Source organism: Leptinotarsa decemlineata, unplaced genomic scaffold (genome assembly GCF_025532065.1).
Source record: "Leptinotarsa decemlineata unplaced genomic scaffold, Ldec_3_MD MMD2_tig00000505_RagTag_RagTag, whole genome shotgun sequence".
NCBI lineage: Eukaryota > Metazoa > Arthropoda > Insecta > Coleoptera > Chrysomelidae > Leptinotarsa > Leptinotarsa decemlineata.
In genome coordinates this window covers 1,147,195-1,167,121 of record NW_027412549.1, presented here as the reverse complement: position 1 = coordinate 1,167,121, position 19,927 = coordinate 1,147,195, and the positions used below count along the sequence as shown (strand labels likewise).

Genomic DNA, 19,927 nt, shown 5'->3' with positions numbered 1-19,927 from the left:
CAACTGCGTTAGCAAAAATTTGGAAGCCCTCCTGAAATGATTTTAAATAATTTTTAGAAACATACATGTGGATTAATTTTCCCACTGTATTTCTGGAATTGGTCAAAGTACCGCAACGCTGACTTGGATGTCATACCACTAGGTGGTTCCACTTATGGCTCGCTTGCGTTCACGCAGTGATTTTGTTACTCCTCTTAATTTTTCATAGATTGTCTTCAATCGAAAACCGCTTGCCTGTTTTGACGAGTATCTGTCAGTGCTTACCCGAGGCTGTGGAATACTCATTTGTAGATCAATCCCAAGAAGTTCAACCTCTTCCAGAAAAAAGTGAATTTCTTGGGACACGCTGTTTCCTTAAAAGGAGTTGAAACAGATCCAGAGAAATTCAAGGCCGACCGAAGAGTAAGCAAGACGTAAGAAGTTTCCTTGAACTCTGTAACTATTACTGGCGTTTCGTGAGAGACTTTGGAAAAATTGCCTGACCGCAGCGTGGCTTGACTGAGAGGCGAATTCCCTCCGTTTGGTCCTCAGACTGCCAGCAAGCATTTGCTGCCCTGAGAAGACTTTTGACCAGTACCCCATTCCTGGCATTGCTAAAGGAGGAGGACTTGTTCATACTCGACAAGGATGCATTCCAATATGGGATAGGAGCAGAACTCCCTCAGGTACAAAGAGAAGAAGTCTTCATTAGCTATTTTAGTAGCGATGTATTACTACCACAACTCTTTATATGACCGTAAATTCTTGGTCAGGTCATATCACTCAGTACTCCACTTAGCACACCAAAACCCCAGAAGGACAAATAGCCCGGTGGCTCGGGAAATTACAAACTTACGATTTTGAAATTTGACATCGGAAAGAAAAGCGTCACGAAAACACAGATAGCCTCTCAACTTGTTAAGGTAGCGAGAGCGTATATCCCTGACAGGAATATAGGGATATAAGATTTCCTATTTTCCGCTGCTTCGGGTTCCCTGTAACCTGTCAGAGTCCCTTGACAACTGTCTAGGGATACGGATAGAAGATGTGAGGAGTCACCTGCCCATGGTGTGGTACCAGCTCCCGAAGGTACACTATCTTCATGACGAGGCAAGATATCACCGTAGCTCAAAAAGAAGATTCGGTCTTGAAAACTGTACAAGAATGGATTGATAAAGATGTGAGACCGGAATGAAGAGATATTTCCGAGCACGACCAGCAGGAAAAGGGTTACTGGCTCCAATGGGATTTTATGTGCATTCGAGAGAGCCCGGATGGAAGGACCCATAAATTCCACATAATCCCGAAAATATTCAAACAGCTCTACGATGGTTGCACTGGATGGAGGGCATTTCGGAGTAAACAGAATCCTAGCGAGAGTGCGCGAGAGGTACTATTGGGTCAATTGTCGCCAAGACTTAGAGAAGTGATACAAGGGCTGTGACCTATGCTCGTGAAGAAAGGGTCCGAAGACAAGGCTAAGTTAAAAGTTGAAGCATCATTTCAGAATCGCAGTTGATATTCTGGGACCTCTTCCAGCGACTACATCCGGTAACAAGTGCCTGTTACCCACAATAAATGGAATGGTCGAGAGACATAATCGCACCACAAACAGCTACTTCTCGATGTTTGTCTCCGAAAATCAAAGGGACTGGAATAAATTGGTTCCTATATTTTTGTTGGAATACTGGAGCTTTGAACAATAATTGACAAGCTACACACCATCCTTGTTGTAAACCGGTCAATAACTGCATCTTCCGATAGACGTAATGTGTAGCAGTTCATCCAATGAATCTGAAGAGGTACCCCTATCAGAGTAAGTGAATGACTTGAAGGAGAGACTAGAAATCAACCATAAATTTGCCAGAAACAAATTAAAGATTTTCAGCGACATAATGAAAATAAAATTTGACAAAAAAATCGGTGCCGGTGAGTTTCAAGATAGGCTATGCAGTGTGGCTCTTCCAACCCCAACGGCGGAAAGGTTTTGTGTTTCAAAATTCAGAGACAATGGCAAGGACCTTACTTGGTAATTGATTGATTGATTGATTGACAGCTATAATCAAAACCTATAAAAAGGCAACAAATGCAGGGCAGGAGGTTTGAAATTAGTTCAAACTGGAGTTCAAACCCATAACACGGGCCCTTAGTACACATCAGAATAATAACATCTTTCTCTACGCGCATTTCATCAACTTCTTAAATGATGTTTATGCATATTATCAGGTTTATTGTTGTTGCTTAATTACATTTTCAAACTTAACATTTCAAACTTAACTTAAGGTACTTAAGGTAGAGATTGTGTCTGAAAAGGACGACCTAGGCACAGGTGCCTGTTGTGTCTTTGTCCATTTCAGACAATAGAATTATATAACAAAAGGAAATAAAAGCGATATGTAGAGGTAGGTAGTTACAAGAGGCAGACAACCTGGAACAGAGACTAGTAAGTGGAATATTACGAAAAATACTAATTAACTAATTAATTAATTAATTAATGAGGAACAATATAAGATTATGATTAGATGATTGGAAGAGGGATTCAGATGATTTCTCAGAAAATATTGAATTGTGTATCACTGTTGAAAATAAGCTTCTTTATTTCATATTTAAATTTATTTTTATTGCGGATTTTTTTAATGTCAGCTGGAATAATGTTAAATAGTTTCGGTCCATAATAAAGGAATGATCTTTGTGTGACAGCCTTTTTGAAATGATTGACTTCGACGTTAAGATTAGATGCTGCTCTAGTATTGAGGGGCTTTCTCGGAAAGTGTTCATGATTTTGATGCATTCGCAGGAGACACTGGTAGATGTAGGTTTGTCTTATTTGGAATAAATTAGTATCCTGATAAAGTAATTTAGTAGAGAAGAGTTTTTTTTTGTGAAGTATAATTTTTAGTAAAGTGTTCTGAGTTGTTTGTAAGTTTTGTAGTGTGCTTGTGAAAGCACCTCCCCAAATTGTTATGCAGTATCTTAGGGTAGATTCAACTAGCGAGTTGTATAACATAATAAGATTTTTTCGTGTTAGAATATCTCGTAGCAGATAAAATTTGTGAATCAGAGCTCTTAGTCGTTTTATCACATAGGTAATATGGTCAGACCACCTGATATGCTGGTCAATCATGACACCAAGGTATTTCAAGACTGAAACTTTTTGCAAGTCAGGGCAGTTACAACCATAAAAATCCTCGCATTTGGGAGAGTGTAATTTGATTTTTATATTAGGTTGATCGCTTATCGTAGGTGAGAAGGTGATATATTTCGTTTTCGCAACGTTTAAGCTTAATAAGTTGTGATCCAACCAGATTTTAATATTTTTCAGATCCCTTCAGATCAGATCAAAATATAGTTTGACATGCAACTTTATATTTGAAAAATAAATAGGGTAATTTTGAATTAGGAATATATACAAATTTATTATTTCGAAATAGAGACTTCCATATAGATATGAGGAAATCTATTCTTGAATTCTGATCTTGTGGTGCCTTCGAATTTTAACATTTGAATACGTCACCAAAATCAATCTCATTTTTTCACAATTTACAGTTATAACTGTAAATTTACTGTTATGAGTGTGAATTCACAGTTACAACTGCGAATTATGATCAGATTCTGTAGACAGCAATTTGTTCGCATGTACACTTTGTACTCGGCAAAATAGATGTCATTATGTTACATTAATTGCAAATTTATTCAATATATGATTGTCAATGAGACAACCTGTAACCTAACTTAATCTAACTAGTGTAACTAGAACTTGCTGAAAACATATCACGTATTGAAATTCATTAGTTGAATATAGCTTCGGTTAGGTTAGGTTACAAGTTAGATTTTTTCATTAACCGACATCTATTTTGTCGAATGAATAGTGTACAAATGAAAATATTGCTGTCTTCGGACGCTTTTGAAGTTACAACTTTTTTTTTTAATTTAAACTGTTTATTGTCCCTTCAAACATTCATGTTATTTGAGACGGCATATTACATGTCATAGTAAATATAAAAATGTTAATAAATAAATAGTTAATACATACATAATAGTTGATACACTTAATCTAATATAATCTAAATTTCATTGACTAAACCAATATCAATTAGGTAATCTATAAGCTGAGAGGGATTGCAACCTTCCTTCCGGAGTTCGGCAAAAGTTGAAGGAAATCCATATATCACTCGATTAAAATATGTTTCACCGTTAGGGGGCAGTGGCATATTTCGCAGGTTGGTGAAGTTACAACTTTGAATTTGAGAATTTAGAGTTTCAATTGAGAATTCACAGTTATGACTGGAAATTCACACTTATGAGTGTTAATTCACTGTTATAGGTGAAAATTGCGAAATTCCTGGTTCTAACTGTGAATTCACACTTATGACTGTAAATTCACACTTACAAGTGTGAATGGTGAAACAATTATATTATAGATTTTTGTGCACACTGTTCGTTCGTTATATGCTGAACATATATTTTTTCATAGAATGCAGCATAGGAATGATTGGTCAACAATGTCGTTTATTACTAACAGTGTAATGACTTTGAGACGTTGAAAATACATTATCTATAATTTGTAAAAAGGTAACAAGTGTGAAGATTATTAATATGTATTGCCAGAATGTAAGCTTCACTAAAATGGCGGGAGTATGGCGGATCTGGGACCTTATTCTTGAACCAACTGCAGTTCTGCATATCGAGGGATTTAAGTTTAGCTCAAACCCCCCAGGTGAAGACCATTCTTATGCATTTATATTTACATATTGAGATCTAAGTGTCTGTCTCAACAAATTCGTTATTCGGTGAGTAATCATCAAATCGCAGGTATGCGAATACGTATGAGTTCAAAAATAACAATTTTCAGACGAATTGCGAACGACGAGTAATTTAAGAATGACCGCTCTGTTTTCTTGGGCTACACCAAAAAATATATACACTCCTGACAAATTAATGTTATTGAAACCGACCATTTACTAAGCACCGTTAGGTGAGAAATCAGTTCTCCGGCCAAGGAGACTTGGCTGTATCTAGACGATAAAGCAAAATCAGAAAATAGATATGGCATCTGGCATATTTCATTTCATGCCATTGGCAACATTGATAAATGGAAACTAAGTTGAAATGTGATGTATTACGATGTAAAAGTAAAATTAAATTAATGCCAGTATTGCCAAGATGTTCAGTAAGGTTCTCCTAAATAGATATTTAAATATACCTATTTGAAAAAAACTACGTTATTAATTTTAAGGTAAGCATAGTTCTTTGTGGTAAAAAATGAGTAAAGTGACATTTATTTGTTTCACGAGTATGGAATAGGTAATTATACGTTCGCCTGTTGATTGGAAGATCTGTGGTTCGAATCCAGTTCATAGATTTTTTTTTAATTTGATGGACGATATTCTAAATAATAATTATATGTGATAAATGCTTATTCTGTTCAGCGTCAACTACAAAGATAATTCCCAAAGTTGTGCATGTGTCGCCATATTGATGTTTTTTGTCAATATTATAATTTGTGATCTAAAATTTTTTATTTTGAGTACTGCTAAAAATACAATTTTTGATTAGGTACTTTAGTCCGAGGACTGGGAAGTGGAATATCTTTATAATTGATATTTTCAGATACAAAGTCAAACATTGAAGAAAATATTCAATTTCATATGAAAATTTATCATCTGAACTTTTTGTAAACATACTTTGTGAATTTTGAAGAAAGTACATCTAATAGCTACTACATGTTCATAGAGTATATAATTATTAATTTTTTGTCACTGCTGGTGCCTTTTGATTCAGCAGGGCTGAAGCATATTCAGAAAATGATGAAATCTTATATTACATGTCTTTTACATTTTTTGAAAATTGTTAATACTTCAATTGTTCATAGAATGTATCATTTAGTAGTAGGTATAATAGCAAAATTAATTTATACAAGCAATAGCTATGTACTTTATTTTTAGTGTTTTCAATATATACATTTTTTTGGGGAGAAAATCTTCAGAATAACCTTTTTTTATAATTATCAAAGAAGTTGAAATCAGTATGGAAATGTGAAAAAATAAACATCAATGAAAACTCATCAAGCAAATGTACAGATTATTCTAAAATCTTTCCAATAAAAATTTGGAAAAACAACCTGTTTGAAACTTTAATTCATCAAACGCTAATAATCAGATTTGAAATAGATATTCATAATACACAGTCCTGATGAATGGTATTTTTTTATAATAAGAACGACTGATCAATCACTTGAACTTTTGGGAATTTTTCAAATATTGGGCATTATTTAAAAAAAAACAGTTTGAAACTAAAAGTGTTTTCATGTAATATTAATACTATTTCATACCTTATATCAGTGTACAGAATTCTTCTACAAATATATTTTTCAGTACCTGTTATGAAATTTTTGTTGTATAAATTACATATTGATATTGGAGAGTACTTATTAAAACTCTCTCTTCAAGTTCCTATCTAAAAGGAATATTTAAGATTGGTCTGCATATATAATAAAATACTTACTGAAAACCAACAAAAAATATTTCCAACCTTGGTAATCACGTATATCATGATAGTAAATTTAATTATGTTTTGATCTGGTGTTATTGATTATCATAGTTAATTAAAGCTTATGGCCAGTTTTCTTTCTTAAACACAGATCAGCAACTTCCATAACAAACACTGAAATCAAATTCCCGTTTATATGAAATTTATATATATTTACATTTTTTACCTATTAAAAAATGTATATATATATATATATATATATATATATATATATATATATATATATATATATATATATATATATAAATCAGTTAGTCAGTCAACTTTATCAACGAATTAATACAGAAAAATGTTGAAAATATTGATAACTAGATTTTTATTCACATATAGGCGAACCCTGTACAAATGTAAAATACACTCTATACACTTCATCAAAGAATAACATAATTTTTTTCAGAGTGAATTATAGTTGATGTTGATTTTAAATATTTTAATTTGATTATCTTCTGGAAATATAAAAACCAGTTTTTTGTAATATAACAAACTGATATTGCAGTAAACTGTTACCTTTATTATATTTTTGGTATTGATTTCCTCAATATGTAGTCCATAAGAAATATTAAACAAAATTAATTTATCTGAGTATGTTCATAAAACATTTACATATAGTGCATGAGTACCTGCATTTTTGTTGTAACTTTTGATTTGGTAACGTTTATATTGATAAATTGAATATTCTCAGATAATCTTTGTAGATTTTTTACTTATTAGGTAAATCATAGTTTTTCTTTATTATAGCTCTGATAATCACTAAATGAAAACTATACTCAACAAAACATATCCAATTGAACCAAATCCGGGATAGCAGGCCTTAATCAAATTGAACACAATTACAGATTCTCCTTCTCTTGGGTTAGATCCAAAAATGTATCCACTAAAAACTTACCCAATCTATCAAAAATTCATTCACAACTTTATTTTCAGAAAATCCAATCATGAATAACAAAAACCTCTCACAGAACTCAGACAAAAAGACCAACCTTATTATTATAAGCCCAGGAGAGTTAGCGAAATTAGGACTTTTCAAAGATGTTCCGACTTTACCATCCACATCTAGCCAAAAAACCATTAAAAAACGCAAAAATAATTCGAGTGCTAGTAGTTCAACTGCCTCACAGAAACAATCTGAGAGTACTTCGAGTGACACTGTGAGGACTGAACAAAATGGAAACATTTTCAAGAAACCTGAGACTAGTCTCAAGCAGAGAAAAACTCCAGTTACATCCAAACCTATAGAAAATCAAAAACTTCTGGGAAAAAAAGTTCTGAAGAATAATCTGGAAGAAATTAAAAAAATTATGACTGAATCCATAATATCAAGATTACCAAAGAGTACAACTCTTCCCGCCAAAACGGTGAAGAAGAAGGAAGTTAAGGTAATCAGCGACAACCTAGTTAGTTTAAATAGCAAAGAATTGATGAATATTGTTAGAAGTGCTACTGTAAAAAAGGATTGTGTTCCAAAGGAGGAAGAAAGCTTTTCAAAGATAAAACTGAAGATAACAAATGAGTCATTTGGGAATGAAAGTAAATATGTTGGTGATTTGAACAAAGCTGTGGATCCGAGAACAGATTCCGTTCCCTCCACTGTTGTTACATATATTGATCAGCAAATAGGCTATTCCAAAAATTTTCAGATGGAAAGTTCTGAAAATCAGGTAGGTATTACTTTAGATAAAGAGTTGGAGAAATCAGAGATTCAACAAAAATTTAGTCAAGGGAAAAATGATATTTCTATTGCTAATAAATGTGACCAAATAAAAGCAGTTCTCCCGCAGTCAGGTTCAACTTTTGATAAGGGTGGTGAAACAAATACTGCTGTTATTACAGCAAATAATTTAGAACCCAACAAGTACATAGAATCTAATTATGTTGGACAATTATCACAAGATAAAGATGAAAAAGGTTTTACCAAAACCTTGATAAGGATTCAGAAAAACACGTGACAGTTGGCCTGGCCGAATCGTTAATTCACAAAATGAATTGGGTAGTTTCAATGGAAAAGAGAATAATTTTTTGAATACTTCACATAAGAATACAGAAATTTCTATGGAAAATTCTGTAGACTTTCCCGTTTCTGAAGAAGAGCTGGACTCCGCTTCCGAAATATGCCAAGAAAATGATTGTGAAAAATTTAAGAACCATGAATTAGATGGTACTTCTTTTTCAAATGATTTGATGATAAATGATTCAGAACTCAACCAGGCTGTTGAGACGTTAATGAAAAATTCCTCTAAAGATTCTCTCAAGTATTTGGGAAGAGATGGACAAGAAGAATCTGTTTCAGATCTAATACATACATCAACAATAACTGAAAAGAAAAGCATTGAATTGACTTCACAAGTTACTTGTGAAAAAGTATTCCCTAATAAGAGAAGACGATTTTCCAAAAAGCCGGTACTGATTGAAAGAAAGAAAAATGAATCTTTTATTAATAATACTCCAAAAGTTCTTCCTTATGTTTTAACAAATCCTTCAGAACTAGATGAGAGTACTGATCAACTGGTGATTGAGAAAAAGCAACATTCCAACAAACCTGAGAATATACAAATAAGAAAAATAAGACAAGATGAAGATATTCTGTCCATTTCAGAGGTACACCCTGATCGGTCTTCAGAAGATTCTTTCAAAAATTTGAATAGTGACGGAAAAGAAGATTTGGAGAAAGAACCAGCCGAAACATCAAAAGAGAGTATATCTTTGGAAATCAGGTAGATGATAAAGAATACACAAATACAACTTTAAATGAAAAAATTGACCTTATACAGAGTCAGAATAAGAATGTATACAACAGAAGACGATATTCCAAGAAACCCATATTGATAACGAAAAAAAAAATATTCCAGAAATGGTTCCTTCTGAAATTACAACACTTGCTTCTACTGTCGAAAGAAGTATTGAAATCGGTATCAAAAACCCTGTAAAAATTCAGTTTTCAAGGAACAGCAGATTTTTCCCCACATTTCAGTATTACACAAAGATAAAGGCTTTGAATATTCAAACAAGAATATAAGTAATGAGGAAAAAAGTTCGGAGGAAAATTCCTCAGAAGATGTAGGAGAAATGCCAAATGAAAACGAGAATAACTCCCAAGAAATCAAAGATAGTATGAATTCGGATCAAAATGGAACATTAGCTGAACAAATTGATCTTTCTACAGTTCAAAATGAAAAGTTTTCGATTAGGAGAAAACGGCAACATAAAATACCCGTACTTGTAAAGAGAAAAAAAGATGAGGCAGCAACAGACAATTTAAAAAATATTACAATGAATAATTTAGAACTCGACAATAGCGTTGCAGTTTCAACAAAAGTTCATGTTAGTCAATCAGTTTTTAAAGATCAACAGAACTGTTTTCCAAACAAAGCTTCTGAAGGTTCTGGTAAAGATTCTGATAAAAGAAATGAACTGAAAAAAGAAATAGCAGAAACTGTGTGTACTTCAAATGTACTGAAAATACCTAGAACATTGTTCACTGAAAACGATATTGATTCCTTACAAATCATCAAAAATACGAGAGAAGAAAATAACGTGAATGTCACAGACAACATTGAAACAGATGCCACAGATATTATTAAGAGTTTTGATATCATCAATAAAAATTCTCTGAAACATTCACTCCCCACCACAGGGGAGATTGAAAGAAAATATGAAAGTACAATAAACCAACCAATACAAACATCTTCAGACGAATCATCGCTCGTAGAAAAGCCTTTTGTAAAGCTTGCCGAAGATGCAGAATCTATTATTTTACCAAAGGTTGTTAAGAAAAGAGGAAGACCTAGAAAAAAAAACCTGGAGAGTTCAATTCTGGACGTAAGTATAGAGTCAGTTGGAATTCTAAATAAGACTGATTGTAATACTGCACCAGAAAAAGAAAAACATGTTGGTAGCTTTATTGATATTGAAAAAAGCAATGGAAAAAATATTGACAAGTCAGTTGGTCAGTCAACAACATCAGATTTTTCATTTACTGTGAAACATTCTCCAACTCCTCTGAAGAAAAGAGGACGACCTAAGAAAAGTATTTTACGAGAAGAAGAAAAGAAAAAATCAATCACTTTCACAACGGATAATGACAAAACTGGGAGGGCACTTTCAGAAGTTAAGAGGGAAGAAACAAAACAGCTAAATGCAACTCCGTTTGCTGATAATTGGAAAGCTGAGGTTTCAGCCTTTATTTCAGATGAAAATGCTGATTGCCCTTTGAGCATTGTGAAAAAAAAGGGCAGACCGAAAAAACAATCATTTGATGAGAAAAACAACATGAAACTGGAATGCATTCAAGTGGATGGTGAAAAGAAGATGGAAAATCTAGAAGCTGGTGAGGCCATCTTGAACACAGGAATGAAACTAGGAAGTGAAGAAATGTTTGACAGTGTACAATTAGATTCATTGGCAAATGTTAATGCTGAATCTACTTTCACAAATGGTTCTACCAAGATTCCCAAGAAACGCGGGAGGCCAAAAAAAAAAGTCAAAAGTGATCATATAATATCAGAACCTGTTTTAACACATCCTATGGAAGAATCCATGAGAGGCAGGAAGTGCAAAAGGGTAGATTACCTTAAATTGGAAGACAGGGGAGTGAACATTCTAAAAATAGGACAATCACAAGAACCTCAGAAGAATAGTTCTTTCGATAATGATGATAATTTTATTCCTACAAAAAAAACTTCTGGGAAAAAAAATCAAAAGTGTCAGATTCTCTGATAGAAATAGACAGGAGAGGCGAAGAAATACCACTGAAAAATGAAGCTGAAAATAATATAATTAAATCTGAAGATACCACAGTTGGTACTGTAAATGCAGATGTTGAACAGCTAAATGCAACTCCGTTTGCTGATAATTGGAAAGCTGATGTTTCAGCCTTTATTTCAGATGAAAATGCTGATTGCCCTTTGAGCATTGTGAAAAAAAAGGGCAGACCGAAAAAGCAATCATTCGATGAGAAAAACAACATGAAACTGGAATGCATTCAAGTGGATGGTGAAAAGAAGATGGAAAATCTAAAAGCTGGTGAGGCCATCTTGAACACAGGAATGAAACTAGGAAGTGAAGAAATGTTTGACAGTGTACAATTAGATTCATTGGCAAATGTTAATGCTGAATCTACTTTCACAAATGGTTCTACCAAGATTCCCAAGAAACGCGGGAGGCCAAAAAAAAAAGTCAAAAGTGATCATATAATATCAGAACCCGTTTTAACACATCCTATGGAAGAATCCATGAGAGGCAGGAAGCGCAAAAGGGTAGATTACCTTGAATTGGAAGACAGGGGAGTGAACATTCTAAAAAGAGGACAATCACAAGAACCCCAGAAGAATAGTTCTTTCGATAATGATGATAATTTTATTCCTACAAAAAAAACTTCTGGGAAGAAAAAATCAAAAGTGTCAGATTCTCTGATAGAAATAGACAGGAGAGGCGAAGAAATACCACTGAAAAATGAAGCTGAAAATAATATAATTAAATCTGAAGATACCACAGTTGGTACTGTAAATGCAGATGTTGATACTGTAAATGCAGATGTTGATACCAACTCTATAATCATACCTATGGACCCATCATCTGTCATTCCAGAAAACGAACAAACAGATAGGCAAAGTAATGAAGATGTCACTGAGAACAGCAATGTTACCGTTAAAAATAAATACACATTTAATGGGCACACCAGCTATATGATGAATTCAGTATTTTCAGCAGCTTTTGGTGGTGATTCGTCTCCAAGTACAAGGTAATTTTGCTTGCTATGTATGTAATTTTGAAATGAAATGAAATAAAAATCCGTCTCCAATTGGCTATCGAAACTTTCCATTTTCTGTTTTATATTGAAGCAGAGGGTTGTTGTTTGTAGGCGGGTGATAGTCGGTTGACAGAAAAATATATTTCAGTATATATTTTTCAACAGGCTGGGAACATAATTTTTTTTCCTAATTTTGCTGTGATTTAGCATATAGGTACTAATATATGAAGTATGTTTATGCAAAGATAATGTAAATATTTGTTCCTAGAAGTTGTGAACCATTTAGATGAATGAAAAATGAATATTGGGGTCATCACAGGGAAACTGAAGGAGACGGTCAGCAAGGCTAATCAAAGCCTTAGTACTTTCATTAATTTATCTATTACCTTTTATGTTTCAATTTTCGTTTTTTAAGTTCTCAGGATTCCACAAAGAAAAAAAGAAAGGGTCGCCCTAAAAAAGACGCTGTGAATACATTCAGTGATGAAGTTGAAGTCACTTGTGTTATTTGTTCAGAAATAATGCCAAATAGAGAATGGTTTTTACATAATGTAACAAAACATAATAACTTAGCCTGGCGCAAAGGAGAATCTGCACTGGTAAGTAATTGGAGTATTGAAATAACTGAAAATAGTAAAAAAAAGTAATTTGAAAGACATTTAACGTTCCACAATAAAAAAAAATACAGCTGAATCGATAGAGAATCTGCTGTAATAAAGTGCAAACTGAAAATATATTCCAAAAACAATTTGTGAGATTTTCACTAAACAGTTTTACAAAAACTTTCTTTCCCAATAATAGAATACTTATTGGAAGTCTTTTGCAACTGAATTGATAAGATCTAATCTTATATCTACTAAACAAGTAAACCACTGAGATCACATCAGTGTTGAATTTGAAAACAAAAATTTCTAGTTTTACCACTTGATAACTCGAAAACTTGTGGAGAATTCACTATACTACTACTCAGTTTGTAAGGCAATCAACTATAGAATATTTTTGTAACAACTTGCAATTCACAGTTGAACATTTCCTTACCCTACTGTAATTTTAAAGAGCTAATTTTTTTATGCAAAAAAGAACAAGTATCATCTTACAGAAAAAATACTGAAGAAACTCCTTTAAAAAGTTGAAATGGGGGTGGTTTTGATACGTCTTGACGTATCCGTTCGAATAATAGCTATGCATTCATAAACTTACTACCGCTGATAGCAGTGTATGATCATGTGATTAGAAATATATTGTCAATTAACGGTAGTAAGTAGATGTTCAAAAGTAATTTTGCAGATGAACACAACCAATGTAAGATGGGAATTTTTAGTTTTTTGGATTTGAGGCTAGCAATTGAATAAAATACACTTTTGTTTCGAATGTACTTTTCATTATATATTTGTAAGAGAGTTTAGATCAAGTATGTTTCTGAATACGATTTACATCACTAGAGTAAGCTTATTATACTTTGAGTAACTTCATGAACACAACCCTGGAAAATAATCACATTTTCTTTCCTTTTTTTTGGTATTACACTTCCACAATCTGAAAAATAAACAAAGCTAATTTTTTTTTCATAAATTATTCAATTTTCAGAAAAAAATTGTGAATATGACAGGTTGTTTATATCATGCAGTGACTTTTCGGGTGACCTTTTCAGTTTCCTATTTGATAGAATCGGCAATATTTGACGAATATACACAGCGTATTCAAGAAACACATTATTGTGAAATATTAATTCAACAGTTTTACAAAAATGCAACACGTGTTTTGCCATACAATGGCTTCTTCAGGCGTGTCTTTACTAAATTTAACACGGTAAAGTAATTAGCTCTCTAAAATCTCAGTAGGGTACGGAAATTTTCAACTTTAAATTGAAAATTGTTAAAAAATATTCTATAGTTGATTGTCTCACAAACTGAGTAATAGTATAGTGAATTATCCAATCAATTTCTGAATAAGTAACTCTATACAAAGATGTGTAGATCATGCGCAGAAGTAACTTTCAGACACAAACTGGAAAAAAAACCCTTCCTGAAACAGCTACTTTCATATAAACATTGAATTACACAAAAGAAGAATTCTTTTGAAACATACATTTATATATGAACACTGAATTATACAAAAAAACACTTTACTCAGTTTGTATTCCGAATGAATGTCATTACGATGTCATCGATGACACTCATTCTGTGACATAAAGTCGTCATTCATGAATGAATTGTGAGTTTTTTCTTATAATGTTATCCCGATTGGTACTGAAGGCAAAGTGTCTTACGACAAAACATCGGATGTCTACCAGTGAGGATGACAGTGTTCCAGTGTTTCATTTTGTTTATTGTTCAGGAATCCTGTGAATGATATCTGATTCAATTCCAAAATGAATGTTTGGAACACAAACTGAGTAGAGAAAAGTGTTTTTTGTATTTGTTCAATGTTTATATGACAGTATTTGTTTCAAGAGGGCTTTTTCTTCCAATTTGTGTCTGAAAGTTACTTCTTTGCATTATCTACACATCCATGTATAGAGTTACTTATTTTGAAATTGATTGCTTCCTTCCTTTCTTGAAAGATTCCCACATTTTTTTGTATCTAGATGGAGTAGTAGAAAGTAGAAAGCCAAAAACTTTTTTCCCAAAAATTAATCACTCCAAAAAATATTACCCTTTCAAATTATTTTATTATTGTGGTTTCACAAAAACTCATCTGAGGATTTATAAACATCTGAGACAGTATAAACAACTAACAGGACTGTATTGAGACCTAAAACAAACGGACGATAAAGTTTTATGTGAAGAGTGTAAAACAGAAATTGTCCAAAAAAATGCGAATGCTGTAGTGTAGTTTTTCATGAAAAATATGCAGATCTTGATCCAACAGAAATAAGAGCAATGACAATAAAAAAACAAAGTATGATATTTTTCTGCTCTATAGTCTTCAAACTATGAGTATGAGAAATTTATTGTATAGCGAAACTTGTGTCGCGGTTGTTTTCGGTTTTGCGACGAAAATCTCGCAATAAAGTGTACACCTTATAGATTTTCATCAAAAACCACTATCTCCGTACCCTTGAACGCCGATTTCATCAGAACCGTTATATACATTTACTCTGTTCTCTTGGGTTTATGTCGAAACAAAAGAAATGGTCGCCCCGGTTGTATCAACAAATCAGTAATCCGAAAAATCACATGAGCTTGATAGTAGTCGGGGCTAACATCCAAGAGAAGGTGGGCAAACCGCAGACACGTGTTTCTGGCTATTTAGCCTTCGTCAGTACGGTACAGCCAAGTGTAAAGGATAGACAACACTTGGTTGCAAGAGAGGGGCCAAACAAAGCAAGCGGATTCATCATCAGGGCCAACTGCGATTTCGTGTCATCGTTGGAAGACCTTGTGATTACAAGGACTCCCAACTCCGTCACGGGTGCAGCTATAGCAACCTGCGTGACATCCGGGTCCAAGATAAATCAAAAAAGATGAGGGATAGTGAGTGAGATGGTATTATCGATGGAAAAAAGGTTATTGGACAAAGCACTCATAGGAAGGTGGGCAAACCGTAGACACGTGTTTCTGGGTATTTAGCCTTCGTCAGTACGGTACAGCCGTTAGATGACACGAAATCGCAGTTGGCCCCTGATGATGAATCCGCTTGCTTGTTTGACCCCTTTCTTGCAACCAAGTGTTGTCTATCCTTTACACTTGGCTGTACCGTACTGACGAAGGCTAAATAGCCAGAAACACATCTCTGTGGTTTGCCCACCTTCCTATGAGTGCTTTGTCCAATAACCTTTTTTCCATCGATAATACCATCGTATACATATTAGGTCATTTAATTCAACCAATAGAAACACAGTCACGCCCATCATCTATCTAATAAAGTCGAAAACACCATTGATAATGAATATGCAGTTGTAGACAAAGCATCGGGCTAAAAAAATCTGCAGACCACGGCCAATCGAATCTGAAAATGTTTTTACACAGTTGTTTTCAGCTGTGAAAGATGATATTTTATTATGATTTTGAAATTCTCAACCACCTGTCAGTTTTAATCATATTAGTAGAAGTTATAATAATAATAATAATATTTATTTCACTTGTTGAAAAGTAAGGAATATTAAATCAGTAATATTTTCATACAGAAACAAAGAGAATGTCAATTTTATAAACCTATAGTAACAAACAATTATATCACATAGTCAAAATACTAAATAAAATTAGTTTTAGAGGTTTTAATCATGATTTGAAAATTGAGGTATTGGGCGAATTTTTATATTTGTGTCCACCTTGTTGGTCTGTCGCCAACACAATTGGAGAATTCTTCTAATGGCATATTTTTGCTGTATGAAAACCCTCTCTGCAGCGGAACTCATGCACCAGTTCAAGATTCCATATCTAAGATGACAGCCTACACATTTTTATATCATTCACTATATTTTTCCATGAAAATTCTTGGATTTAGACTAATTAAAAGTACAATAGTGAAATCGATATGTTAGTAACAATATATATGTCTCATTTAAGAAATTTTCTGGTGTAATAATCAGGGTTTCATATGAACCTTCAGTTTGGAAATTAGGAAAAAACTAACATTTGTTTTCAGAATTTAGATGAAGACTCGGTTGTCAAAAATAAACTGAAAATTATACTACCAAAAAATAAAATTTTGACCTGCCAAAAGTGTGAACAATCGTACAAAGATGTGAATGGTTTTATAATTCACAGAGAAGAATGTGAAGGCATTCTTGTTAATGGTTTGGTAACATGTGCTGTCTGCAACTTGCAAGTGGAGCGCAAAAATTGGTTAAATCACAAGATGAAACGTCACAACAATCTCGCTTGGAGAGTGGGAGACTTTCCACTGGTAAGAATGAACATATGGTTTTTTTTATTAATCTGATAAACAATCTTTTTTATTTATTGAAATTCTGTAATGATTGTATTGAAATCTGTCAGGATCTAAACGACAAAGAATATGTTTTATCCGTTCTAAATAACATGTACAAAATGAAGAAGCCTTTGTTCTGCGACAGATGTGAGACGGTCAAGAAATCTGTCATTGGTTTTTTATCGCATCGATCCCAATGTGGTGACCATGAAGCAAAAGTTGCTTGTGACATATGCAGAAAAATGGTTTTGCCCGTCAGCATGCCAAGTCATATAAAACTCTATCATGAAAAAGCTAAGGAGAGTCCAAACCAATCCAATTATTTCAGTGTGGATTACAAAATTAGCGACCACAAGAGGAAAGCTGCTAAAGAGTGAGTATTTGTAATTTAATTGTGAACATAAGACCAATTAAAATCTTTGCTCTTTGGGCATTTTTCTTATTAGCAATCAACATAGGTATTTTTTATTGTTAGCATACAATATAGTATGAAGGTGGAATGAACTCGTCATACAAATCAAAATTGATTTGGTTCACGGCATTTGTGCCATCATGAAAGGTACAATTTGTCACTAATATGATTAAAATATATATATATATATATATATATATATATATATAATATATATATATATATATTTATATGAACACTAATTTATAAAATAGATCATTATGTTATGTTCAAATATACATTCTTATATTTTTGAGTTTCATATTCATTGTTCATTTTTTCTCATTTTCTGCATATTATTTCTTTTTGTTCACTAATTCATCCGAATGTTAACAAAGTTCGAATTTCGACATTGTTTAATCCTTCGATAAAAGAAAACTATTTCTAATTTTCAGGTGTATTTGTGAAACCTACATATTTGTTTGTATACATTTTTTATTGAAACGGTTCAAGTTTGTTTATGTAAAAACTACTTATTGAATTATTCATTCACCTGTATCATATACAGGGTGTTTCATAATTGAATGCTGATACTGAAGGACAATAATCCTTGGTTGATTTTTTTAAGAAAAATTGTTCATATGAACATAGGTCTGCAACCACTTTATTTCTGAGATACAGGATATTGAATTAAAAAAAAATCATTTTTCCCCTGTAAATATGCATAAAAATAAATTTTTTCCATGTTGCAGGATTTCTACCTTTTTTTCGTCTGGCGAACGGTTTTTGAGGTAGAAAATAAAATGCATTAATTTGCTTGTTCCTAAGCAAAATCAGCCATTGTAGTTTAGTAGGATTATTTTGTGGGCTACACAAATCTAGAGTGCTTATTTCATTTCAAAGAGTACGCAATTCAATGAGAAGGAGAGCTGAAGTTTGCACACTTGCAGAAAGCTGACATTTTGAACAGTTAATTTGATTTTGGTAATTTTTGTTCATAATAGTTTTGTTTTTAAAAATAAAAAGTGTATTTTTATGTGTATTCATTACAAAAACTGAATGAATCATTAACAGTGTAAAAATTATAAATACAAATCAGGCCTAGATTCTTTGGTTAATTCAATTGTGAAATTGAGAGTAAGAGAAAAAATCAAATAGGGATAAGCAAATGAATGCATTTTATTTTCTACCTCAAAAACCGTTCGTTGGATGAAAAAGGACAGGAGACCATTTCTATTAGAAGATAAAGGGCAGTTACAAAAATAATATTTATTTTAAAAAAGAAAGTGACGTATCATGATTTTGATAAAAACAATGGCAAGGCATGTTAACAGGTACGTCACTGATGAACATTTAGAAAACCTTCACCATGGGAAACATTTATTTTTATGCCTACATGCAAAATGTACCAAAATTTTAAAAAATTGCAAAGAGGAGAAACGATTTTTTTTGTTGAACTTCAACATCTTGTATCTCAGAAAGAAAGCGGTTGCGGATCTATGTTCATATGAAGATTTTTTTTAAATCATCCAAGGATTATTGCCTTTCAGGGTCAGTATTCAATTATGAAACACATTAATTTTTTCAGTTGACACAAGTCATTAATTATGATGATTATTGATACAATTATTTTGATATTCCACCCATTTTGAACCAATATTACTTAGTTGTTTACAGATTGTTTTCATTTAGTAAGTTGCTCTGATGGCTCCCTGTTTTTTGAGATTCACTGTTCAAATGCGTTTTTGCAGTCCAAACTTAAGTATTTGTGTGTGTATTTCAGTTCAGAGGTTTTTGTTATTTGTCTAACATGTTTGTTTTTAGAATTTTTTGAAATATGTTTTTCATGACTAAAATTTGTCAGAAGGAGAATTTTATGAATGATTGAACCTCGATATTGTAACTATACATTGATATAAAGTTTTTTCAAACATTGCTACTGAATGCAATAAAATTTTTGTCTCTTTTTTCAGTGCTTTGCTGATCATTGATTCCTTGACCAAAAGAACAATGAATATGGACGAATCACAAACAGTGGTGAGTAAACTTGGATGTGATCATCAAATTTCTAAAATAATGAGGTTATTTTTTAGCTGAAATTGCGTCAATGTCTCAATTTACCTACTATATTATAGCCGCTTTTCCTGTTCTAGGCATACAAAAAGAATCCCGTGGACTTCAAAGAGGAACAGTTTGTGATTGCTCTTTTAGAAAGTGAATTGAAAAAATGCCTGACAATAAAGTGCAAATTTCAAAATTGTATTTTCTGGACTGATAATGTGGATACAATTGTAGACCACATGAATTCTTGTTCGAATAAACCGGAGGAGGTAACTAAGACAATAATTTCTTTCTTTGACAAAGAATATAAGTGTGCTGTGTACCGG

The 19,927-nt window shown here is 32.8% G+C and overlaps 2 protein-coding genes across 4 annotated transcripts in view; both read left to right on the top strand.

The window, feature by feature from the left end:
• Positions 1-5,046: 5,046 nt before the first annotated feature.
• On the top strand, positions 5,047-11,241 carry LOC141481719 (uncharacterized). Of its 3 annotated transcripts, XM_074173753.1 has the most exons (3): positions 5,047-5,215; positions 7,267-7,395; positions 7,453-11,241. In XM_074173753.1, the coding sequence occupies exon 3, from the start codon at positions 9,592-9,594 to the stop codon at positions 11,239-11,241; it is 1,650 nt and encodes a 549-aa protein (XP_074029854.1). In that variant the 5' UTR covers positions 5,047-5,215; positions 7,267-7,395; positions 7,453-9,591. The 3 variants fall into 3 exon arrangements, with proteins under 3 accessions (XP_074029854.1, XP_074029853.1, XP_074029855.1); XM_074173752.1 differs by lacking the exon at positions 7,267-7,395; XM_074173754.1 differs by lacking the exons at positions 5,047-5,215; positions 7,267-7,395 and adding an exon at positions 5,237-5,283.
• Positions 11,240-19,927, top strand: part of LOC111506892 (uncharacterized) — a 28,917-nt gene continuing 20,229 nt past the window's right edge. Inside the window, exons 1-6 of the mRNA XM_023162144.2 lie at positions 11,240-12,265; positions 12,690-12,873; positions 16,865-17,125; positions 17,218-17,522; positions 19,514-19,577; positions 19,694-19,870. Coding sequence (XP_023017912.2) covers positions 11,490-12,265; positions 12,690-12,873; positions 16,865-17,125; positions 17,218-17,522; positions 19,514-19,577; positions 19,694-19,870 — 1,767 coding nt within the window. The 5' untranslated portion in view covers positions 11,240-11,489. The remainder of the gene's footprint in view (positions 12,266-12,689; positions 12,874-16,864; positions 17,126-17,217; positions 17,523-19,513; positions 19,578-19,693; positions 19,871-19,927) is intronic.

Excerpts from the sequence above, each read along its gene's own strand:
- LOC141481719 (XM_074173752.1), top strand. The coding sequence starts at position 9,592 with ATGCCAAATGAAAACGAGAATAACTCCCAAGAAATCAAAGATAGTATG.